The following is a 22,084-nucleotide window of genomic DNA, read 5'->3' as shown; positions in this document are numbered from 1 at the left end:
TACCTTATAATTTCCCAACAAAAGTAATCAACATTCAGTGCTCATATTACTCACCTCTTATTGCTGTTCTTCACTTGACAGTTACTTTTGAGGTACTGGTGGATAAGACAACAAAGCCTGTTAAAAAGAAGTCCATTTCTAGCACTTCTTTCACCATTGCAGGAAATTCTAAGGTATGTTTCCACCAAGGAAGTGCCTTTTCAGAAAGGTGGTCAGTCCAGTCATTTAATGTGATTGTTGACTGGATAATCCACTTTCTGGTGTTAATTGAGGGATTGTTTTCACCCAGGATGTCAGTGAGTACCCACCTCAAGACAATGCCACAGGATCTATTGATCTGAAGGTGCTCATGCTGCCTTGTCTGGTGAGGGGTACTCCTTTGGGACTCCAGTGTATCACCCTGGGTTATTCTACTCCAACATCTGGAAAGAGTCTCAAACACACCACCTTCTGATCTGAAGTGCTACCCACAGAGAGAAGTTATGATTTTCACTACTGTTGCTTGAGCAAGGCTGTGTCTGCCCAAAGAAGCAACGCTGCAGCTCGGCTGCATGAATGAAGAAACCCTGCTCTATTATTTCTGGCTGCCACTGCTGAGTGCATTGGCTGAGGCTGGCATCAGCTTAGTGGACTGCTGAGAGAAGCACGTGCCAGAAATTGTCAGACTTCGAACTACACCCTATCCTCTGCTCAGCAAGGCTCAGACTTTAAAAGTGACACCAGAGGTTGCATAAATCCAAAATTTGCCCTGCATACTACCAGTGAAACTTCACACTTCTCTCTCCTGCCGTCTTACAGACTGCAATCGTCTGCTTTCCTGTGGCTTGAATACAGAGCTTTAACCACAGAATTAGTCACCAACTGTTTAACAAGGAATTCTGAAATTTGGAGCTCTCCAACTTGTCTGCTCAAACGACAGCCAAATATCTTCATGTCTGTCTGTTCTTTAAGGAGGCATCAGGTTCAAATTTGCATTATTTTTAAAAAAGCTTTCTTCGACTAAATTGTATTACACAGTGCATGAAATAAAAGGCACAGAGGACTGACTGCATGGCTCAATGGGCTTCAGCAGACCTTTGTCACTGACCTTGTTTCACATTTACTGGCTCAGATGCTCCTACAAGCCAATTGGTTGGACACGCCTCCTTGTTGTTGTAGCCGCGATTTGAAAGCTGAGGGACAATGATGGATATAATGTGGGGCAATGAGAATGGTCACAAAAACGTTTGGATCAACAATGTTGATTCCACTGAGCCTTGAGGAAGGTATGGTGCACGCTGACCTCTAGCAAAATAGCTCAAGGAGATGGCAAGGAAACCCTCTCCAGGGTGGAGAACAAATAGTCCTGTATGACCCCAGTCGTCTGGCCCAAGAGCTGGAGTTCACCGCTGACACAAGGTTCTCCCCATTTAACCTGATATTAACAAATGCACAAGATAAAAATAAAAAATGAAGAGATGTTTGTGGAAGTGTGTAGAAAGCTTTAGCATGCATCTTCCCCTCTCCTATCATCAATTCACTTTTACTGTCCTATCTCACTCCTTTTATTCACTGTTAAATCACTTTGCTCCAAGTTTCTTTTCCACTCTGTCACTTAACAAAATCAGCTGTGAACCAGATACATGTGGAGTGCTTGTTGCAAATTAAGATTCACATCAGAGGGAGGTTGTGGAAATAAGCCACTTTTAATTCTGAAAACCAGAACTGTGAAAAATAAATAGATTATTCTATTATCTCCATTTTCTTTTGGGAATTGTTTTCACTTCATTCGGTAGTCTTCAGGTCTGAAAAGAAAGAAAAAACAGAAATCAGAAAGTGAAATCTTATCCAACACTAAAAAGACATCTGTTTCACATTAATGGAGTCATGACAACAAATTTCCAAAAAAAAAATCCAAAATGACAGTAGTTATAGCAGTATATCCACTATATTAGCTTAGTTTATATTTTTAATCTAATTTGAAAAGCACATCTTGAACTAATGCACAAACATTTGGAGGGCTCTGATAGCCTTTGTTAGTTTAGCCCAGGGTCATATTCAATTCTCTTGTAAGGACATGATCCAATCCTCTTTACAAAGCAGATGCCTGAATGGATTTTAGAACAAATACCACCATTGTATTCCTTCATCTTTCAGGGGCTCTCTGAGCATGAGACAGGCGAAAATAAAGGAAAATGAGGCATAGGACACTCTTGCAAAATCTTTAGGCCTTCTCGATACAAACCTAGGAATGAGGACAGTATGGACTCTCAACATGGGAAGCTTCATAGAGAGTTAGGATGCCTTTCCAGATGCACTGAGTACTTCAGGAGCTCATGTTGGGGGAAAGGCTGAAGAAAAATATTTTCACGTAAAATAATGCACTGGAATATTAACCAGAAAGGTTCTTGACATAGGTATGGGCACTGTCAAATGTACCTGGAAGTCTGCGGTGACACTTGGCAATCTTAGTCTTTCATTGACTCCTCCCCCACCCTTACCCTTCCCAGCTTGATGGAGCTACGGACCATCCTAGAGAAATACGGATAAATGGGAGGGGGAAATGATCAGATAGCCAAGGCTACATAAACATTCAAGTGGGATTGCAGCGGAATGAAATGCATCAAATGTGCAATATCTAACCCTTGTCAATCTCCAACTTCGACTAAGTGACCTTTAAACTGGTCATTAATATGTAATGACTTAATTTCCTATTTGCTTGCAGTGCCCCATCTAAAAAATGGGTGCCTGTTCATACGCTGCAAATCAGTTAAAGGAGATGGTCCACTTTGTTAGAGTAATACCAATCAGCTTAAATATTCAGACTGTGACATCTGTTGGTGAAATACAGCATTCAGCTAATGCTTTAACAGTTCAACACAAAGGAAGGAGCAATATCTTGAATTTTTCAAAAAAACAATGACAGTAAAATGATCGGTTTTTGCTGTGAAATTGATAGCAATCTCTGTCTCTTGCGCACTTTTCAGATTTATTGTCAGAGTACATACATTATGTCACATACAATCCTGAGATTCTTTTTCCTGCGGGTGAGGCAGAATTACCACTTATTGGTAGTGCAAAAAAAAAACTGTACTGAATGTGCACATGTAAACAAATCAATAAATGTAAACAATCTGTGCAGAGAAGAAACCAAATCAATTAAGTGTTAAGAGTTCTTAACTGAGTCCCTGATTGAGTTTGTCGTTGAGGAGTCCGATGGTGGAGGGGAGCAGCTGCTCCTGAGCCTGGTGGTGCGAGTCTTGTGGTACCGATAACTCTTTCTTGATGGCGGCAGCGAGAACGGAGCATATACTGGGTGATGTGGATCCTTGATGATTGCTGCTGCTCTCTGACAGCAGTGTTCCCCGTAGATTTTCTTGATGGTGGGGAGAGTTCTGCCTGTGATGTCCTGGGCTGTGTCCACTAGCCTGGGCAGGGCTTTATGCTCAGGGGTATTGGTGTGTCCATACTAGACCATGATGCAGCCGGTCAGCACATTTTCAACTAAACATCTGAAGAAATGTTCCAGGATTTCCAATATCATACCAAATCTCCGCAAACTTCTGAGGAAGAGGCGCTGATGTGCCTTCTTCACAATGCCATTCATGTGTTGGGTCCAGGAAAGATCCTCTGAGATAGTGACTCCCAAGAATTTAAACTTGCTCACCCTCTCCACCTCTGATCTCCCAATGACCACTGGATCATATACCTCTGGTGCTGTTGGTGCACTGTTCAGCCAAGTTTTCACCCTCCTGTATGCTGACTCATCGGCCCTTTTATATAACCCACCAACTTATGAAGTTCAAATCAGAAATCCTGAGCATGTGTTACTGAATCAGACCCTTTCCATAATCGATAAGGTTTGTGATTTTCTTCAACACAACTATGGTTAGTAACTGGAATTCATTTTGGCTGTGAAATAACTAGAAAATCTGCTTTTCTGTACTGAGATCCAGTTGAGCTTTTATAGGTATTATTAAGCTAAATCACACTTGGAAAACTACGCAACCCTAAAAATAATATAGAGTAAATTGCTCCAATGTTGTGGCCATTATTGAAACTTGGCTGGAGGAAGGGCAAGATTGACTGATGCAGGTACATGGGTTTAAGTGTTTTAAAAAGAATAGGATGGGAGAGAGATTAGCATTACTGGTCAGGGATAGTATCGCAGCAATAGAAAAGTAGAACACTGTAGAGGAAGTGTCCACTGAGTAGGTGTGGGTGTAAGTCAGAAATAGAAAGGGAGCTATCACTGTGCTGGGACTACTCTTTTGGCCCACAAAAAGCCCTTGGGACACGAAGGAGCAGATAAGCAACAGATTTTAGAATGGTGTGAGAAATACAGGGTTGTAGTTATGGGGGATTTCAACTTCCCTAATATTGACTGGCACCTACTGATTGCAAGAGGGATAGAAGGGGCAGAATTTATCAAGTGTGTACAAGAATGATTCCTGACACAGGATGTGGACTGGCCAACTAGAGGCAAGGCCATACTGGAACTGGTTCTGGAGAATGAACCTGGTCAGGTGGTGGACCTCTCAGTGGGGGAGCATTTTGGTGAGTGTGGCCACTACTCCCTTAATTTCAACATAGCCATGGAAAACGATATAAACAGTCAAACTGGAAAAGTGCTGAACTTGGGAAGGGCCAATTATGAAGGGATGAAGGAGGAACTAGCGAGAATAAATTTGAAACAGTTTAAAGATGAAAGCATAGAAGTATTGTGGAGGAAGTTTAGGGACCACGTGAGCGGGGCTCAAGATCAGTTTGTCCCACTGGGACAAGGAAAAGATGGTAGGAAAAGGGAACCGTGGCTGACAAAACAGGTCAGGCAACAAGTCAAGAGGAAGAAGTAAACATACATTAGATATAGGAAGCAGGGAACAGGAAGGGCTCAGGAGAAGTATATGGTAGCCAGAAGGAGCTTAAGAAAGGACTTAGGAGAGTTCAAAGGGGGCATGGAATGTAAAATTAAGGAGAACCCCAAGGCATTCCAAGCATGTGTAAAGAACAGAAGGATGACGAGAATGAAGGTGGGGCCGCTAAAGGATTAAGGAGGCAACATGTGCCTGGAGGCGGAGGAGGTTGGGGAGGTCCTAAATGAACTTTGGATCAGTAATCACAAGAGAAAAGGGTCTTGGTCACAGTGACTTTGAAATTGAAAAGGCCTATGTGCTGGACAATGTGGAAATTAAGGAAATGAAAGTATTGGATCTTCCTAAAAACATCAAAATTGACAAGTCCCTGGGGCGTAATGCGATATATCCCAGGCTGCTGTGGGAAGTGAGAGAAGAGATAGCTGGGACAATAGCTATGATCTTTGAATCCTCTTTGGCTGCAGGGGAGGTGCTGGAGGATGGAAAATGTTTAAAAAAGGTAACAGGGAGAATCCTGGGAATTATAGACTTGGGAGTCTTGTGTCAGTGGTGTGTAAACTAATAGAGAGGATTCTTAAGGATAGGATCTATGAGGATTTGGAGAAATACAGTCTACCCAAGGATAGTCAGCATGGCTTTGTGAAGGGATGGTCATGCCTCACGAGTGTTTTTTGAGGAGGTAACAAAAGAAATTAATGAGGGTAGGGCAGTAGATATGGTCTACGTGGGTTTTAGCAAGGTTTTTGACAAGGTCCCCCATAAGAGACTCATTCAGAAAGTCATGAGTCAAGGGACAATGGAAAATTATCTGTATGAATAAAAAATTGGCTTGTAGGAAGAAAGCAGAGAGTAGTAGTTGAAGGAAAGTATTCTGCCTGGAGGTCGGTAACTAGCGGAGTGCCGCAGAGATCTGTTCTGGGACCCTTGCTCTTTGTGATTTATATAAATGACCTGGATGAAGAAGCGGATGAATTGGTCAGTAAGTTTGTGGATGACACAAAGGTTGGAGGAGTTGTGGATGAAGCTGAAGGTTGTTGAAGGTTACAAGATGATACAGATAGGATGCAGAGTTGGGCAGAAAAGTGGCAGATGGATTTTAATCTGGGTAAGTGTGGGGTGATGCATTTTAGAAGAACTAACCAGAAGACTGAGTACAGGGTTAATGGTCGGTTACTTGTGGATGAACAGAGGGACCTTAGGGTGCAAATCCATACATCCCTCAATGTCGCCACACAGGTTGATAGGATAGTTAAGAAGGCCTATGGGATGCTGGGATTCATTAACAGGGGGATTGAATTCAGGAATAGAGAAGTCATGTTGCAACTCTACAAATCTTTGGTATTGTGCTCAGATCTGGTCACCTCATTATAGAAAGGATGAGGAAGCTATGGAGAGGGTGAAGAGGAGATTTACCAGGATGTTGCCTGGATTTGGAAACAAGTCTTATGAGGCAAGGTTAGCAGAGATGGGACTTTTCACTTTGGAGTGTAGAAGGATGAGAGGAGACTTGATAGAGGTCTACAAGATTATGAGAGGCATAGCTAGGGTGGACAGCCAGCTCCTGTTTCTCAGCAGGATCAGCAAACACCAGAGGACATATCTACAAAGTTAAGGGATGGAAGTTTAGGGGAGACATCAGGGGTACTTTTAATTTTTTTTACACAGAGAGTTGTGGGTGTCTGGAATGCCTTGCTGGGAATGGTAGTGTAAGATGAAACATTGGGGGCATTTAAGAGACTTAGACAGACACATGATGAAAGGAAAATAGAGGGTTACGGGGTAGGGAGGGTTTAGTACTTTTTTTAAGGAAGGGATATATGGGTTGGCACAACATCAAGGGGCGCAGTGCCTTTACTGTGCTGTATTGTTCTACGTTCTAGATTTCTTACTATACGTACTTTAAAAATAATTTCATTTAAAAACATCTTTAGGATACGTCTGTATCTACACCTGATACACCTGAAGATTCAATCTTTACGTATTATCAGTGGAATGCTTACTAGGTTAATTAAAACTTTTGGTTTGCTTCTGTGGGAACTCTTCGATCTGTTGGCTCTTCCACCACCTTGATGCTGGATGCCTAAGTCCAATCAATGATGGAAGGGGAGAAGTTCTCACCATGTTTTACCAGATCTTTGCGGAAAGCTTTCTTTATCTGAGGTCAATGGAAAATTATTTTCCTTACCTGTATTTAGTCTGCTGCACAATAATCGGTTACTAATTGCTGACAGAAACAATTGAAATAATTTGAAACTAATAACACATTTCATTCCTATTTTAGCTACAGTATAACTTGTGCAAACCTTTATGTTTCCTTCTCTCAGTAAAGCATCAGATGGAGCAATCTTCATCTCTGGAAGCATTTCATTCCAAATAAACTGACTGAATCACAGTCTTGCCGCGACAAACCGACCCCGCTTGTTCCGCGTGGTCGGCAGGGCAGTCGCGGCAGAGATGGCGATGCTCTTCCATCTCTTCTGCTCCACCACGGAAGTTGGTGTGCATTTCTGCTGCAACTTTAGAGCTCACAGTCTGTGTCTCCAGTCTGTTCACTCACTCGCATCCAGCACACGACAGTCTATACATTTTCCTTATTAGCAGTCCTGCTCAGTATATCTTTATTTGTAAAATCGCAGATGTTATTAACCTTTTACAGATTTCTCCATATGTACGCTTACTTACAGGGAATTTATGTATTGGAATAATTTAACATAATTTCTCATCTACAGCTGATGTCTTTCAAACTCCTCCCCAAATATTGTGATGCATCTTCCACCCGTTGTGGCCTTTTCAATAAAATATCCCATAGTTTTCCAAGACATTTACAGTCTGCCAAAGCACTTACTACTGAGCAGGCAGCCAGTTTCAGACTGTGCTCTCTATATTCAAGTTCAGATACAAGAAAAACAGACGCTTAAATGGAACCCTTCCTTGCATTTTCAAGATGTCCTAATGCATACCAGACTGGCTGCATCATGGTCTGGTATGGGGACACCAATACCCCTGAGGGTAAAGCCCCGTAAAAGGTAGTGGACACAGCCCAGGACATCACAGGCAAAACCCTCCCTACAATCGAGAACATCTACAGGGAATGCTGCTATCGGAGAGCAGCAGCAATCATCAAGGATTCACACCACCCAGCACCCACTGTTTTCGTTGCTACCATCAGGAAAGAGACTCGCACCACCAGGTTCAGGAAGAGCGGCTACCCCTTCACCATCAGACTCCTCAACAACAAATTCAATCAGGGACTCATTTAAGGACTCTTACCTTTGCACTTCATTGACTTTTTTCTCTCTTTTACACATGTAAACAAACTGTTCATGCTAAGTACAGTTTTTTTGCTCTACCAATAAGTGGTAATTTTGCCTTGCCCGCAGGAAAAGAATCTCAGGCTTGTATGTGATGTTATGCATAAACTCTGACAATAAATCTGATAATGAAGCATTTTTAAAGTATATCCACTGATAAAAATGTCATAAATATTGCAGCAATTTGCATATAGAAAGCTCTCACAAATAGCAATTTGATAAAGGTGCCTAACCTTTTATCCAGGATCGTCAGGTCAGGATACCCATCGTTGTTCAGAATCTTCTGGATTTTAGAATCATTTTGATTTCAGTCCCTTAAGCCTGCCCACCTGAGTTGCGCTGCCCTCTCTTTCCCCTTCCTCGCCCGCCCAAGCCATACTGTGTCTCTCCCCTCCCTGCTCAACCAAGCCATGCTGCCATCTTTCCCCCTTGCCGGTTTGAGTCGCGCTGCCATCTCTCCCCCCTTGCCCGCCCAAGTCATGCTGAAGTCTCTGCCCCCTTCGCCCACCCGAGCCAAGCTGCCGTTTCGCTCTCCTCCCCGCTGCTATACCAGAACCAGGGGAATGGCCCCTTTCTCAGTTCCTCTGTGCTGGTGCTGGTACAACAGTATCAGCTGTGTGGGGGAATATGGGTAGCGACAACGGCTACTGAACTGTCACTGCCAGGCCGACTGAAAGCTGGATGGATGTCAGTATGCGGTGGTTTTGAAGCAGAACAACACGGGATATTCCAGCATGAGTTGAGCGAGGGTCATGCTCGACAGGTAGGGAACTTATAAAGTAATGGTACCACTAAGTAGCGACATAGAACGTGATGGGATACATGGGAGTTGAGCGAAGGTCGTGTCAGATCATGTTTGGCGCCAAACTACATCTTCAGATGTCATCTACTGAAAAAAGCGATGGAGGTTGCCAGTTTTCAGAATCTTGGATAAAAGGTTAGGAACCTGTACAGATTAAATATTAACCAGCATACTTGAGGAACTCCCACGTTTTAGGCAACAGAGAAGCATGTGACCATAGGAGCAGGCCATTTAATTAGAACATGGCTGATATGTCAGTTTTGTTTCCTGTTAGCCAGCCAGTATTCTATCTACACCAATGTGCTATCCTGTCATCATGAGGATTATCTTTCACAGCATCTTTTAAGGGGCACCTCATCAGGTACCTGCTTAAAGTGTAAGTAGAGTGAATTCAAAGGCAACATTTTTTTTTACACCCAAACTAATGGGGTCCTGCTGACTGTAGAACTGAATTCTCTCTCTCTCTCTCTCTCTCGGAGAAAAACCTGTTTGACCCTCTCTGCTTGCAAAACCACATGACCTTCCCAGAACAGCAAACTGCATTCAGATAGACTGCGGTACTGGACCTAATCTTCTGAGTCCATTCATCTGTTGCTTTCCAAAACAATAATCCATTACTCCACAGAATATCCTCTCAACACCTACGTGTGAAGTCTCTATAGGCATTCTTCAAAGTTTTTGCAAAGGCACTCAGTGCCTGGACTGTCTGGTTTGAGCTGAGCTCCGGCATTTTTAAATGAGATCTGTGTTGTGAAGTGTTTGTATCTTTTTGTGACCTAACTAAAAAAAAACACAATTTATCTCCTTTAAAACATATACATTATAAAATATAACATAATCAGTCACACTATCCACACTGAGCTTTCAAATGCCCCAATACTTGAATGTGAACATGTCACTATTGCCAGCATGATCTGTGCTCTCTCAGCAATCCTGTGCCATCCTGAATTGGCCTCCACATTAGTATTCCATTCCTTTGAGTCATTGTGTGCATTCCCTTTATTTCATTTTTTGTGACAAGCCCTAACTTTACAAGTGTCCTGTGCAATTTAAGTTTTATTAAGTATGCCAGCGGATTTATCATACATCAAAGAAAATTCAGCTTTACAAATTTTGTGTGCAGGGTATAAAATGAATCCTCAGCTTAATTATATTACATTTTATTGTACAGAAATTGCACTGTCCTCCTAAAAGGTTACATTCATGCGTTCTTGCTTCCATGTTTATGTAATGAAAAATGCAGTGCATTGATTTAAAGCTTATGTCTCCAGACCATGTAAAAACTTCAGACTATATTAATAGTTTATTACTAAGCAGCAAATAATAGCTGTTTTCATTCAGCTGTCTTGCGGAACATTAAGAGATGTGCAGTGAAATCCAAGTTGGATCACTTCTGTGGAAAAGCAATAATTTTCCAAATGTTCAACAGTGTACTCTGGTGCTGAGAAATGCACCCTCCCCCTCTCCTCAGCATACACCCACACCAGTCAAATTATGGTAAATCTGTTGTTTGTCAAACCAAATCTATATCTATTTGAAAAGAAATTGATGAGGGGTAGTGGGCCAAGTGTTTGTGTGGTTAGACGGACCGAATTGCCGCTCCAGTCAGTTGACACAAGATAGCATGGGACCCCCTTCCCTTCTCAGGAGAAGCCTGCGTTTGGCAACACGCATTGCCTAGATAATGTTGCCACTTCCTGGCCATGTAGCACTGAGCAGGGAGTGACTCCGCAACACTCTGACGTCACTCCCACAGACCAACACGTTCCAGACAGGAAGTGGCCCATACCATTAAAGCATCACATGAAATTCAAATTAAGTCATTTACTGGTTCACCCTCGTGTGTATGTGGACGTATTTCATTTCAGCAGTGCTGCCGTTAGCAGATGCTACAGTGGTGACCGTGAAGGTTCCAACGTCTTTGGAACCCACCTCGAATGCGACAAAATGCAGGATGCTGCTACAATCGCAACCACGGCTGTGACCAATGCTGTGGGTGTGCATTTGCCACCCTTCTGGGCCAACCAGCCCAGGAACTGGTCAGAGGCGTTATCTCGGAGGACACCAAGTTCTGGCACGTTGTCAATGCGCTGGATGCTGCTACCGCAGCCAAAGTAAACTCCTTCATTGAAAATCCTCCAATGGAGTGCAAGTACGAACATTTCTGGCATTTCCTCCTTGATACCGTGGAACTCATCTGGCACAAACACACCGTCTACATCCTGAATATGCAAGGCCTGGGCAATAGAAACCCCTCCGAGCTCATGCATGATGAGCACACAAACTGTTTCTTGTTCGAAGCCCTGTTCCTCTCCAAGCTTCTTCCGCAATATCAGCCATGGGCTTTAGGGCCCCACACCTGGTAGCCAGGGAAGCAGACAGACTTTTCCACACCCCACAGCAGAGCTCAATACATTTGCAACCAATCTATGCCGTTGGTGCCTCCAGCTCAGTCCCTGGGCCAGGGGTTTCCCTTCCGTTGGTTCCACCAGCAGTAGCCACAGCCCAACCGTAATGTAACGAATGCTCAGACAAACAGAGTGTTGACTGTTTCTACCACTGCAGATGAAGCCGCAATGCCCAGCGGTGTGTCCCTCCATGCTTGTACCTCATCGCCAAGTCAAGCGCGGTGACGGGAAACAAACAGGCCAGCCGCTGATAGTGGCCTTGGAGGTTGGCACACATAAAGGCCTACTTTACCTTGAGGGACCAGCAGAGAAGGAGGGATTTCCAAGTCAACATTGGTGTAGAGATAAGCCTCATCCTGCCTACGTACTTCAAGCTCAAGCACAGTACTAAGGACCTCCCCCTACTGGCAGCCAACTGCCCCTCCATTCCAAGTTTTGGAACTTGTCTGCCACAGGAACTGTTTTCCATTGGAAGTGGATGATTGCGTCCGTTGGTCAAGCCCTCCTCAGAGCTGATTTCCTCCAGGCATACGAGCTCCTGGTAGACATGAAAAGATGCCACTTGGCCAATGCTACCACTTTCCAGTCATACCCCCTCATGCTACAGTAACGTTTCTTTTTGTCATTGGGAATCTACGCTCTTGACTGCAACAAATATGTCCTTTTACTGGCCAAGTATCCATCACTGTTGGTGCCCAATTTCCATGATGCTAAACCAGCACATGGCATGGAGCACCACATCGAAACCACCAGACCACCAGTGTACGCACAGCCACAGCGGCTCTACAGGACAAACTCCTCCAAGCCAAGACTGAGTTTGCTGCCATGAAGGAGTTGGGTATCCACTGTTGAAACAGCCCCTGGGCGTCCCCGCTGCACAGGGTCCAGAAGAACTCTGGCAGTTGGTGTCCGTGTGGTGACTACAGACAGCTCAATGACATCACAGTCCCAGATAGATACCCTCACCCACACGTCCAAGACTTCGCAACATGGCTCCAGGGTTTTCTCAAAGGTGTATCTCCACAAGGGATACTATCAGATTCTGGAGCGTCCTAACGACGCCCAGAAAATGACGATTATTACATCTTTCAACCTCTTCAAGTTCCTCCGGATGCCTTTCGGTTTAAAGAATGCAGCCCAGATGTTTTAGCTTCTCATGGATGTGATTGGCATGGATCTCGATTTCATCCTTGTCTACCTAGATGACATCCTCATTGCCAGTCCCATTACCAGAATGCACAGGACTCACCTGACTCACTTTTTTGTGTGGTTGCAGGGAGTTCGGACCTACGGTGAACCCAGCTAAATGCCAATTCAGTCTGGAAACCACTGATTTCCTTGACATCTTATCACCCACGAAGATGCTACGCCGCTGCTGGATAAGGTAGAAGTCATCCAGCGTTTCCACAGGCTGAGCACCATCAAAGGCCTACAGGAATTTTTAGGGATGGTGAACTTTTATCATCGATTCCTCCCAGGAGCAGCTACCCTCATGCAACCTCTATTTGATCTCATAAAACTCAGTGACAAGACCCTCCAATGGGCACACAAAACCGATGAAGCATTCCAGGCCACAAAAGTGGCCTAGCTGATGCCACATCTCTGGGTCATCCTGATTCTTCCTCTCCCCGGCTCTTACAACCCTCGTATTGGACAGAGCAGTTGGCACGGCGCTTGAGCAATGGGTCGATGACCAGTTGCGCCCCCTGGCCTTCTTTAGCAAACATCTCCGGACACCAGAACTCAAATACAGTGCGTTCGAATGTAAGCTGTTGGCCCTGTACCTGACAATACAACATTTCCAGTACATGTTATAAGGAAGGGTTTTCATCGCCTACACAGACCACAAACCACTGACTCATGCACTCAGCAAGGTCTCAGACCCATGGTTGGTAAGGCAAAATCAACATCTCTCCTATATTTCGGAGTATACAAACGACATTCGCCATGTTGCAGACAAGTCCAATGTAGTGGCCAATGTTCTGTCTAGATTGGCCATCTCAAGAGGACATGATGTTGCCCAACTGGCCAAGGACCAGGTGGAGGATCCTGACGTCCAGGCCTACCGGACCGTCATCACTGGTTTTAAGGTTAGCGATTTCTGACCTTCACTGGGGAGCCTGACTTTACTGTGCGACATAGGTTTCCCTAGACCCATCCTACCCGTGACCTGATGATGGCGGGTGTTTGACCAATTCCATGGTTTGTCACATAATTGAATAAGGTCCACGGTCTGTCTGTTTTCTGACAAGAAAATGAGGCACAGCCTCTGCCGTGACGTCACTCTGTGGTCTAGGACTTGTTTGGACTGCCAGTGCGCCAAAGTTCACAGACATACCAAGGCACCTCTCCATAGTTTTGTCCCGACGCAATGCCATTTTGACGACGTGCACATGGACACCCGCTCCCCGTGAGCCAAGGTATGCGGTATTTATTCACAATAGTTGATCGTTTTATCCGTTGGCCCACATGCGACACAGAGACTTGCGCCAGAGCCTTTATGTCCAGTTGGGTCGCACATTTTGGCGCACCCAACCCACTTCATCTCGGATCAAGGGGCTTAGTTCACTTCCTCACTCTAGTCAAGCCTAGCCAAGTTCTGTGGCAGCCAGTTACATCACACCACCAACTACCATCCTCAGGCAAAAGGACTTGTTGAACGTTTTCACTGCCATCTGAAAGCAGCCCTGAAAGCCTGACTACAAGGTCCGAATTGGATGGATGAACTCCCATGGGTACTGTTGGTAATTTGCACAGCACTAAAAGACCTGCCAGAGTCGTCTGCTGAGATAGTGCATGGTTCCCCACTTACCATCACAGGAAATATTCACTTCAACAATTCCAGCCCACACCCCAGTGCCTTAGACATCCTCCAGCGCTGAAGACAACAGATAGTTAAACCCAAACCTCCGCCACCTTCCCGGCATGGCTCTCCACCCTGCCACGTCCTTGTTGATTTGCAGCCAACCGACTTTGTTTTCACTCACAAAGGACAGCAACTATGAAGGCCCATTCAAGGTGTTGCAGCGCGACGGTGTCGTTTTCACCCTGACTGCAGCAGGACATGCTTACCATTGACCACCTCAAGGCAGCGGATCTGGACTAAACCCTGCCTGTCCCAGCTCCCCAGGTCAGACACGGAGGCTACCTACCTAAAGATAGCACTGTGACTTGCTCCAAGAGTGGCAGCGATTCCAGGGGAGGGTGTGCGGTGCAGTGGGCCAAACGATTGTGTGGGTAGTCGGGCCTAATTTCCGCCCCAGTCAGTTGGCGCAAAATGGCGTGAGCCCCCCCTTTCCCTTCTCAGGAGAAGCCAGAGTTTGGCGACACACATTGCCTACGCAATGTTGCCATTTCCTGGTCACGTAGCGCCGAGCAGGCAGTGACTCTGCAATGCCCTGACGTTACTCTCACAGGTCAACGCGTTCCAGACGGGTAATGGCTCATACCCTTAAAGCAGCACGCGAAATTCAAATAAAGTCAGTTACTAGTTGGTGTGTGTGTGTGTGTGTGGACGTATTTCATTTCAACAGCGCGGCCGTTAACAGATGCTACAGATCTATTATTTCGAACAGTAAAAAAACTTTTATGAGAATTTGATTTATCATTGCTGGAAAACATCTGCTTTGTTCAAACCTATAATTCTTTTCCTTTAGTCCACATAATCCTTTAGAATATTAAAGGGTTCACTTGATTTGATTCAACTTCCTCAAGAGATGTTTTCCTCTTGATTTATTGTATTAATTATCATGAGAAAAGTTACAGAACATACTTTTGAATTTACCTTTGATGTATTATTTATAATGCAGTAGTTAGTCTATTTGGTCTGTCAAATCTTTGCCGCGTTTTTGCATCCACAGAAGTCATCCAGTATCTCTTTACTGTTCCACTTGCTCACTATACCCTTTCAAGTCTCTGGTTCACTTTTAAAATAACTCAGCTTGTGTAAGAGAATTCAACATTCTAAGCAGTCTTAATTAAAAGGTTTGCAGATATCAATTGCATTTATTTATATAACACTTTTAACAAAACTAAATTTCTCAAAGCCCTTCGCCCAAAGGAAGCAAATCCTACCTGGTGGTAGAGTTACAAGAAATAAGCCTCAGTAGGATTAAAAGGAAAGATGGACTTGAGAGGGCTGGTAATTTGGGACCCAAGTACTTTATCAACTTTGGGTTTCTTAAAACATAATCTTCTCTGGGATTGCATGTTTAAACTGCTGGAAATTCAACCTCATTTTACATATGTGAATTTTCAAAATTGCTGCTCCTCTCTGTGCATTATTTTCTCATGGGAGAGGTCTGCAGTTATCTGTTGGTTGAAAGCAGTCAGTTCCAGAGCAATGAGTGGATAACTGAATCTCTGTTTTGAATATTCTTCCTTCAGAGACTTTGATTTATACTTGAGCTGGACACAATGAGTGATGTGTGTCAGGGATTTTTTTAAAAATCACCTCCTGCTTATGAGGCCAGTTAGAAAGCCCAGTCAGAAGAGTCAGTTATTACATCCAGACTGCAATCAGGTCCACTGAGCAATGGCAGCAACACAATTTCTACTCGTCCTTCTCAAAACAATTATCTTTCTGATGGGGGACTCAGGTTGGATTTGGAAAGGGGGAACCAGATGTTTAATCACCCAATTCAAGACTTGCTCACCATCCCTCCCAAATTACAACTACAGTAATTGAATACAAATTTAAAGTGGACTACAGCTATTTCACAGCAAGTTCAAGCATAACAGCTTTCTGTTAATGTCTTAAACTAGGCCTTCGCATTTCTGTGCCAGTTTGGGATTGAATATTGTCATGGCGCCACTCCACTATCCATGTTAACTCTCACCAGGAATTTGTACATTATTGGAGATTTTGAAAAAAAAATCAACCAGGTATTTAAAGGCTATTTTTAATCTTCAGTTTGGCTTTGATATTAAACAGCTGTCAACTTAGAACCAAGAGTTTTTTTGGCCTCATTATCACAGATAATGAAAAGAATATCAATCAGCTGTCAGATTATTATGGTTACTTTTCCCATTTGGGTTGATACAGAGTAATTAATTTAATATGAAGTTTCAGTTTTCTTCAAGGATGGTGGCTACACATATACAAATGGCAGCAGAATATTAGAAATCAGAAACCATCCAAAACAATAGGCCTCAATGTGCTTGGGAAATTAATTTCTCAACCATGTTATTAATGTATAAACTAATCAGCTAGTTCATGAATTAAAAGGTGGACTCAGTGTTCAATATTCCGAACTTTGGTTCCTGTAATCTGGTTCACAAATAGCAGCTCTTTACTCATGATCTCCTTGTTATTGTTCAGAACACGCTGCTTTTATCCTAATTGGCTAATAAAAACAATACAGGAGGGGAAGCAGCTTACTGTTTTGGTTCAAAGTTTTAATCTACTGTCTAACTCTTTCAGATGGTGAATTATTTCAGGACTTTAACAATGTTCTGTCCTCCAAGCGTGAAACTTGACAAAATCTAAATACAGTAATAAAAAGGGCCACCTCGATGTTGAGAACTTCAATCAACTGGTTACATGTTACCAGGCCAGCTACTATTTATCCTATTCTGAATTTTCATTTAGAAAATATGGAAACTGAACATTACTTGACCCAGTAAAACAAATGAGCGCCTGGTTTCATTGCATCTGATAGCAACATTCAAATACAATACTAATGACAAACAAGGAGTAAATGCAATGAACTTTTGTAAATCCAAACTGCCCTCTCAGATTGACTTCTCCAGTTCTCATAGCCCACTCCCCCATGCTTCTCTCTTTCCATATCCCTCTGTCTCCTTTCTTCCACCTCTGCATTCACAGAGCTACCCCCTTCCCTGATCAATTCGCAGCTTTTCTCTCCTGCCCTCTTAACCATGTCCATCTATGACCACTTTGCCATAGTCTGTGCTCCTTTCCCAAAGCTTTCTTCCATCCTCCCCAACCTTTTTATTCAGACACCTGCCTGTTTTTCACTCATACTTTAATGAAGGGCTCAGGCCTGATAATATACAGTACCCGCCGTAATGTTTGGGACAGACAATTTTTTTCCTTTATTTGCCCCTGTGCTCCACAGTTTTAAATTTGTAATCAAACAATTCATGTTTGATTAAAGTGCACATTCCAGATTTTATTGAAGGTTATTTGTATAACCTGGTTTGATCATGTAGAAATTACAGCACTTTTTATACATAGTCCCCTCAATTCAAAGCACCATAATATTTGGGATATAGCATGGCATGTATATTGAAATAGTTATCTGTCAGGCCTCTACTGAAGCCATCTTCAGCTCCTGCCTGTTTTGGGGGCTTGTCTCCTCAAGTTTTCTCTTCAGCATATGGAAGGCATGCTCAATGGATTTTGATTGGGTGACTGACTTGGCCATTCAAGAATTTTCTAATTTTTAAGCTTTGAAAATCTCCTTTGTTGCTTTAGCAATATCTTTTGGAATCATTGTCTTGCTGCAGCATGAATCATTGTCCAATGAGTTTAGAGGCATTTGCTCGAACCTGGGCAGTTAGATGTTTCTATACACCTCAGAATTAATTTTGCTACTGCCATCAACAGTTGCATCATCAGTGAAGATATGTGTGCCTGTACCTGTGACAGCCATACATGCTCAGGCCATAATACCCCCACCAACAGGTTTCACAGATGAGGTGGTATGCTTTGGATCTTAGAAACATAGAAAACATAGCACAATACAGGCCCTTTGGCCCAAAGTTGTGCCGAACATGCCACTACCGTAGAAATTACTAGGCTTTTCCATAGCCCTCTATTTTTCCAAGCTCCATTTACCTATCCAAAAGTCTCTTAAAGGTCCTTAACATATCAGCCTCCACTACTATTGCCAACAGCCCATTCCACGCACCCACCACTCTGTGTTACAAACTTACCCCTGACATTTCTGAACCTACTCCCCAACACCTTAAACCTGTGTCCTCTTGTGGCAGCCATTTCAGCCATGGAAAAAAGCCTCTAACTCTGACCTCTAACAGGTCACCTCTCATCCTCCACCACTCTAAGGAGAAAAGGCTGAGTTTACTCAACCTGTTGTCATAAGGCATGCCCACTAAATTAGGCAACATCCCTGAAAATCCTTTCAATGACTTCCAGTAGTGAGGTGACCATAACTGCATACAGTACTCCAAGTAGGATCTGACCAGGGTCCTGTATAGCTACAACATTACCTCTTGGGGCCTAAATTCAATTCCACGATTAATGATGACCAATAGACCATCTGCCTTCTTAACCATAGAATCAATCTGCATAGCTGCTTTAAGCGTCCCATGGATTTGAACCCTCAAGATCGCTCTGATCCTCCACATTGCCAATCTTTCTTTCTTTGGCTTGGCTTCGCGGACGAAGATTTATGGAGGGGGTAAAAAGTCCACGTCAGCTGCAGGCTCGTTTGTGGCTGACAAGTCCGATGCGGGACAGGCAGACACGATTGCAGCGGTTGCAAGGGAAAATTGGTTGGTTGGGGTTGGGTGTTGGGTTTTTCCTCCTTTGCCTTTTGTCAGTGAGGTGGGCTCTGCGGTCTTCTTCAAAGGAGGTTGCTGCCCGCCAAACTGTGAGGCGCCAAGATGCACGGTTTGAGGCGATATCAGCCCACTGGTGGTGGACAATGTGGCAGGCACCAAGAGATTTCTTTAGGCAGTCCTTGTACCTTTTCTTTGGTGCACCTCTGTCACGGTGGCCAGTGGAGAGCTCGCCATATAACACGATCTTGGGAAGGCGATGGTCCTCCATTCTGGAGACGTGACCCATCCAGCGCAGCTGGATCTTCAGCAGCGTGGACTCGGAGCGTTGTCTCCGCTCCATCCTCAACATCCATTGGAGCGCTTACACCCCTAACGTCGAAGTACTCGAGATGGCAGAGGTCGACAGCACATTGCCAATAATCTTACCATTAATACTATATTCTGTCATCATATTTGACCTACTGAAATGAACTACTTCACGCTTATCTGGGTTGAACTCCACCTGCCAAAACTTTTCAGCCCAGTTTTGCATCCAATCAATGTCCCACTGTAACCTCTTGAGAGCCCTCCACACTATTCACAACACTCCTAACCTTAGTGTCATCAGCAAATTTACTAACCCATCCTTCCATTTCCTCATCCAGGTCATTTATAAAAATCACGAAGAGTAAGGGTCCCAGAACAGATCCCTAAGGAATACCACTGGTCACCAATCTCCATGGAAAATATGACCCATCTACAACCACTCTTTGTTTTCTGTGGGAAAGCCAGTTCTGGATCCACAAAGCAATGTCCCCTTGGATCCCATGCTTCCTTACTGTCTCAATAAGCCTGACATGGGGTACCTTATCAAATGCCTTGCTGAAATCCATATACACTACATTTACTACTCTTCCTGTATCAATGCATTTAGTCACATCCTTAAAAAATTCAATCAGGTTCGTAAGACACGACCTGCCCTTGGAAAAGCCATGTTGACTATTCCTAATCATATTATACCTCTCCAAATGTTCATAAATCCTTCTCCATCAACTGACCAACCATTGAAGTAAGATTCACTGGTCTATAATTTCCTGGGCTATCTCTACTTCCTTTCTTGAATAGAGGAACAACATCCGCAACCTTCTAATCCTCCAGTACCTCTCCCATCTCTATTGATGATTTAAAGATCATTGCCAGAGGTTTAGCAATTTCCTCCTTCGCCTCCCACAGTAGCCTGGGGTACCTCTCATCCGGTCCTGGCAATGTATCCAACTTGATGCTTTCCAAACACTCCAGCACATCTTTCCCCTTAATATCTACATGCTCGAGCTTTTCAGTCTGCTGCAAGTCATCTCTACAACCATCGAGATCCTTTTCCATCGTGAATATTGAAGTAAATTATAGTGGAATCCCGTTCTAATGTGAGAGTTGGGGCCCAAAAAAATCGTATCAAAATTGGGGTCTCACTACTGTGTACAATACGCGCACACACACACACACACACCGATCGCAGCAGCAACCACATCACCCCCATGTTCGGGGCAGTACTCATCCCCCCACCCTGTTCGCAGTTCACTCCCTTCTCACCCCCCCATTCGTGACAGCACTCACCCCCACCCCTCGTTTGCAGTAGCATTCACCCCCCCCCACCCTATTTGCGGATACACTCCCTTCCCATCCCCTGTTCATAGCAGCACTCACATTACCCTCTTCCCCTCCCCCACAGTTTGTGGTAGCACTCACCACCCCCAAATCTCAGCAATACACACCACCCCCATCCCATTCTCAGCAATATACTCCTTTTCATCAATGTGATGAATTCCCCACCAAGATGTACATTACTGTACTTACTTTAATCGTTTAGACACGCCACTTCTAAACATCCGCTGCGCCACAGGGTGGCCATCCCTGGTATTGCATCTTTTAAAAATGGGCTCGATTAACGTCCTATCTCAAAGAATGGAATGTGGACGTTAAGGAGTCCAGTGACTCATCGCGTTATATTGGAAATCACTTTAAATCGGGGTTCCACTGCATTAATTAAGCACCTCTGCTATTTCCTCCGGTTACATAACACACTTTCCCACTGTCACCCTTGATGGGTCCTATTCTTTCACGTCTTATCCGCTTGCTCTTCACATACTTGCAGAGTGCCTTTAATCCTGCCCATCAAGGCCTTCTCATGTCCCCTTCTGGCTCTTCTAATTCCCTTTTTTAAGCTTCTTCCTGTTAGCCTTATAATCTTTTTCTCTAACATTAACTAGCTCTCTGAACCTTTTGAAAGCTATTCTTCTTGACTAGATTTTTTTTAACAGCCCTTGTACACTACGTTTGCTGTACCCGACCATAACTTCGCTGTCTCATTGGAATGTACCTATGAAGAACTTCACACAAATATACCCTGAACATTTGCTACATTTCTTCTGAAATTTTCCCTGAGAACATCTGTTCCTAATTTAAGCTTCCAATTTCCTACCTAATAGCCTGTTCCCCATTTAAGCTTCCAATATCTTGGGCAGTTTCTTCACGCCTCCACACTTTGCTCTTGCCATCACTGTGCTGCAGGTTAATCTTGGTGTCATCTGTCCACAAGACCTATTTCCAGAATTCTGCAGGGTCTTTTAAATACTTCTTGGCAAAATGTAATCTTGCCATCCTGTTTGTGTGGCTGGTTTGCATCTTGCAGAGGAACCTCTGTATTTCAATTGATGTGGACAGTAGTCATTGACATATCTACACCTGCCTCCTGAAGAGTGTTTCTGATCTGTCGGACAGACATTTGGGGATTTTTCTGTATTAGAATTCTTCTGTCATCAGCTGTGAAGGTCTTCCTTGGCCTACTAATCCCTTTGCAATTACTGAGCTCACCAGTACGCTCTATCTTAAAAGATGTTCAAAACAGTTGATTTTGGTCGTCCCAAGGTTTGACTGTTTTGACTCTAACTGTTTTATTCTTGTTTTTCAGCCTCATAATGGCTTCTTTGACTTTCCGTGGCATAACTCTGGTCCTCATGTTGAAAAATGGCAACTACACACTCCAAAGGTGATCAAAAGCTTAGAAGCAAGTTGAGCTCTCTTATACCTGCACCAATTAAGCAATTAAACATACCTGAATAATCATAAACACATGTGAAGCCGTATTTCTCAAACATTATGGTGCCCTGAGATGGGGGGACTCTATAGAAAAAGCGCTGTAATTTCTACATAGTCAAACTTTCTTTCTTCTTTGGCTTGGCT

General features: G+C 43.8%; 1 protein-coding gene across 1 annotated transcript in view; it reads right to left on the bottom strand.

Annotated features, from left to right (window-relative positions):
- Window positions 1-1,666: 1,666 nt before the first annotated feature.
- Window positions 1,667-22,084, bottom strand: part of mrpl13 (mitochondrial ribosomal protein L13) — a 165,317-nt gene continuing 144,899 nt past the window's right edge. The window contains exon 7 of the mRNA XM_069920952.1: window positions 1,667-1,784. Coding sequence (XP_069777053.1) covers window positions 1,760-1,784 — 25 coding nt within the window. The 3' untranslated portion in view covers window positions 1,667-1,759. The remainder of the gene's footprint in view (window positions 1,785-22,084) is intronic.

This window comes from Narcine bancroftii, chromosome 2 (genome assembly GCF_036971445.1).
Source record: "Narcine bancroftii isolate sNarBan1 chromosome 2, sNarBan1.hap1, whole genome shotgun sequence".
Taxonomy (NCBI): domain Eukaryota; kingdom Metazoa; phylum Chordata; class Chondrichthyes; order Torpediniformes; family Narcinidae; genus Narcine; species Narcine bancroftii.
This window is presented reverse-complemented; position numbering and strand designations above follow the sequence as displayed.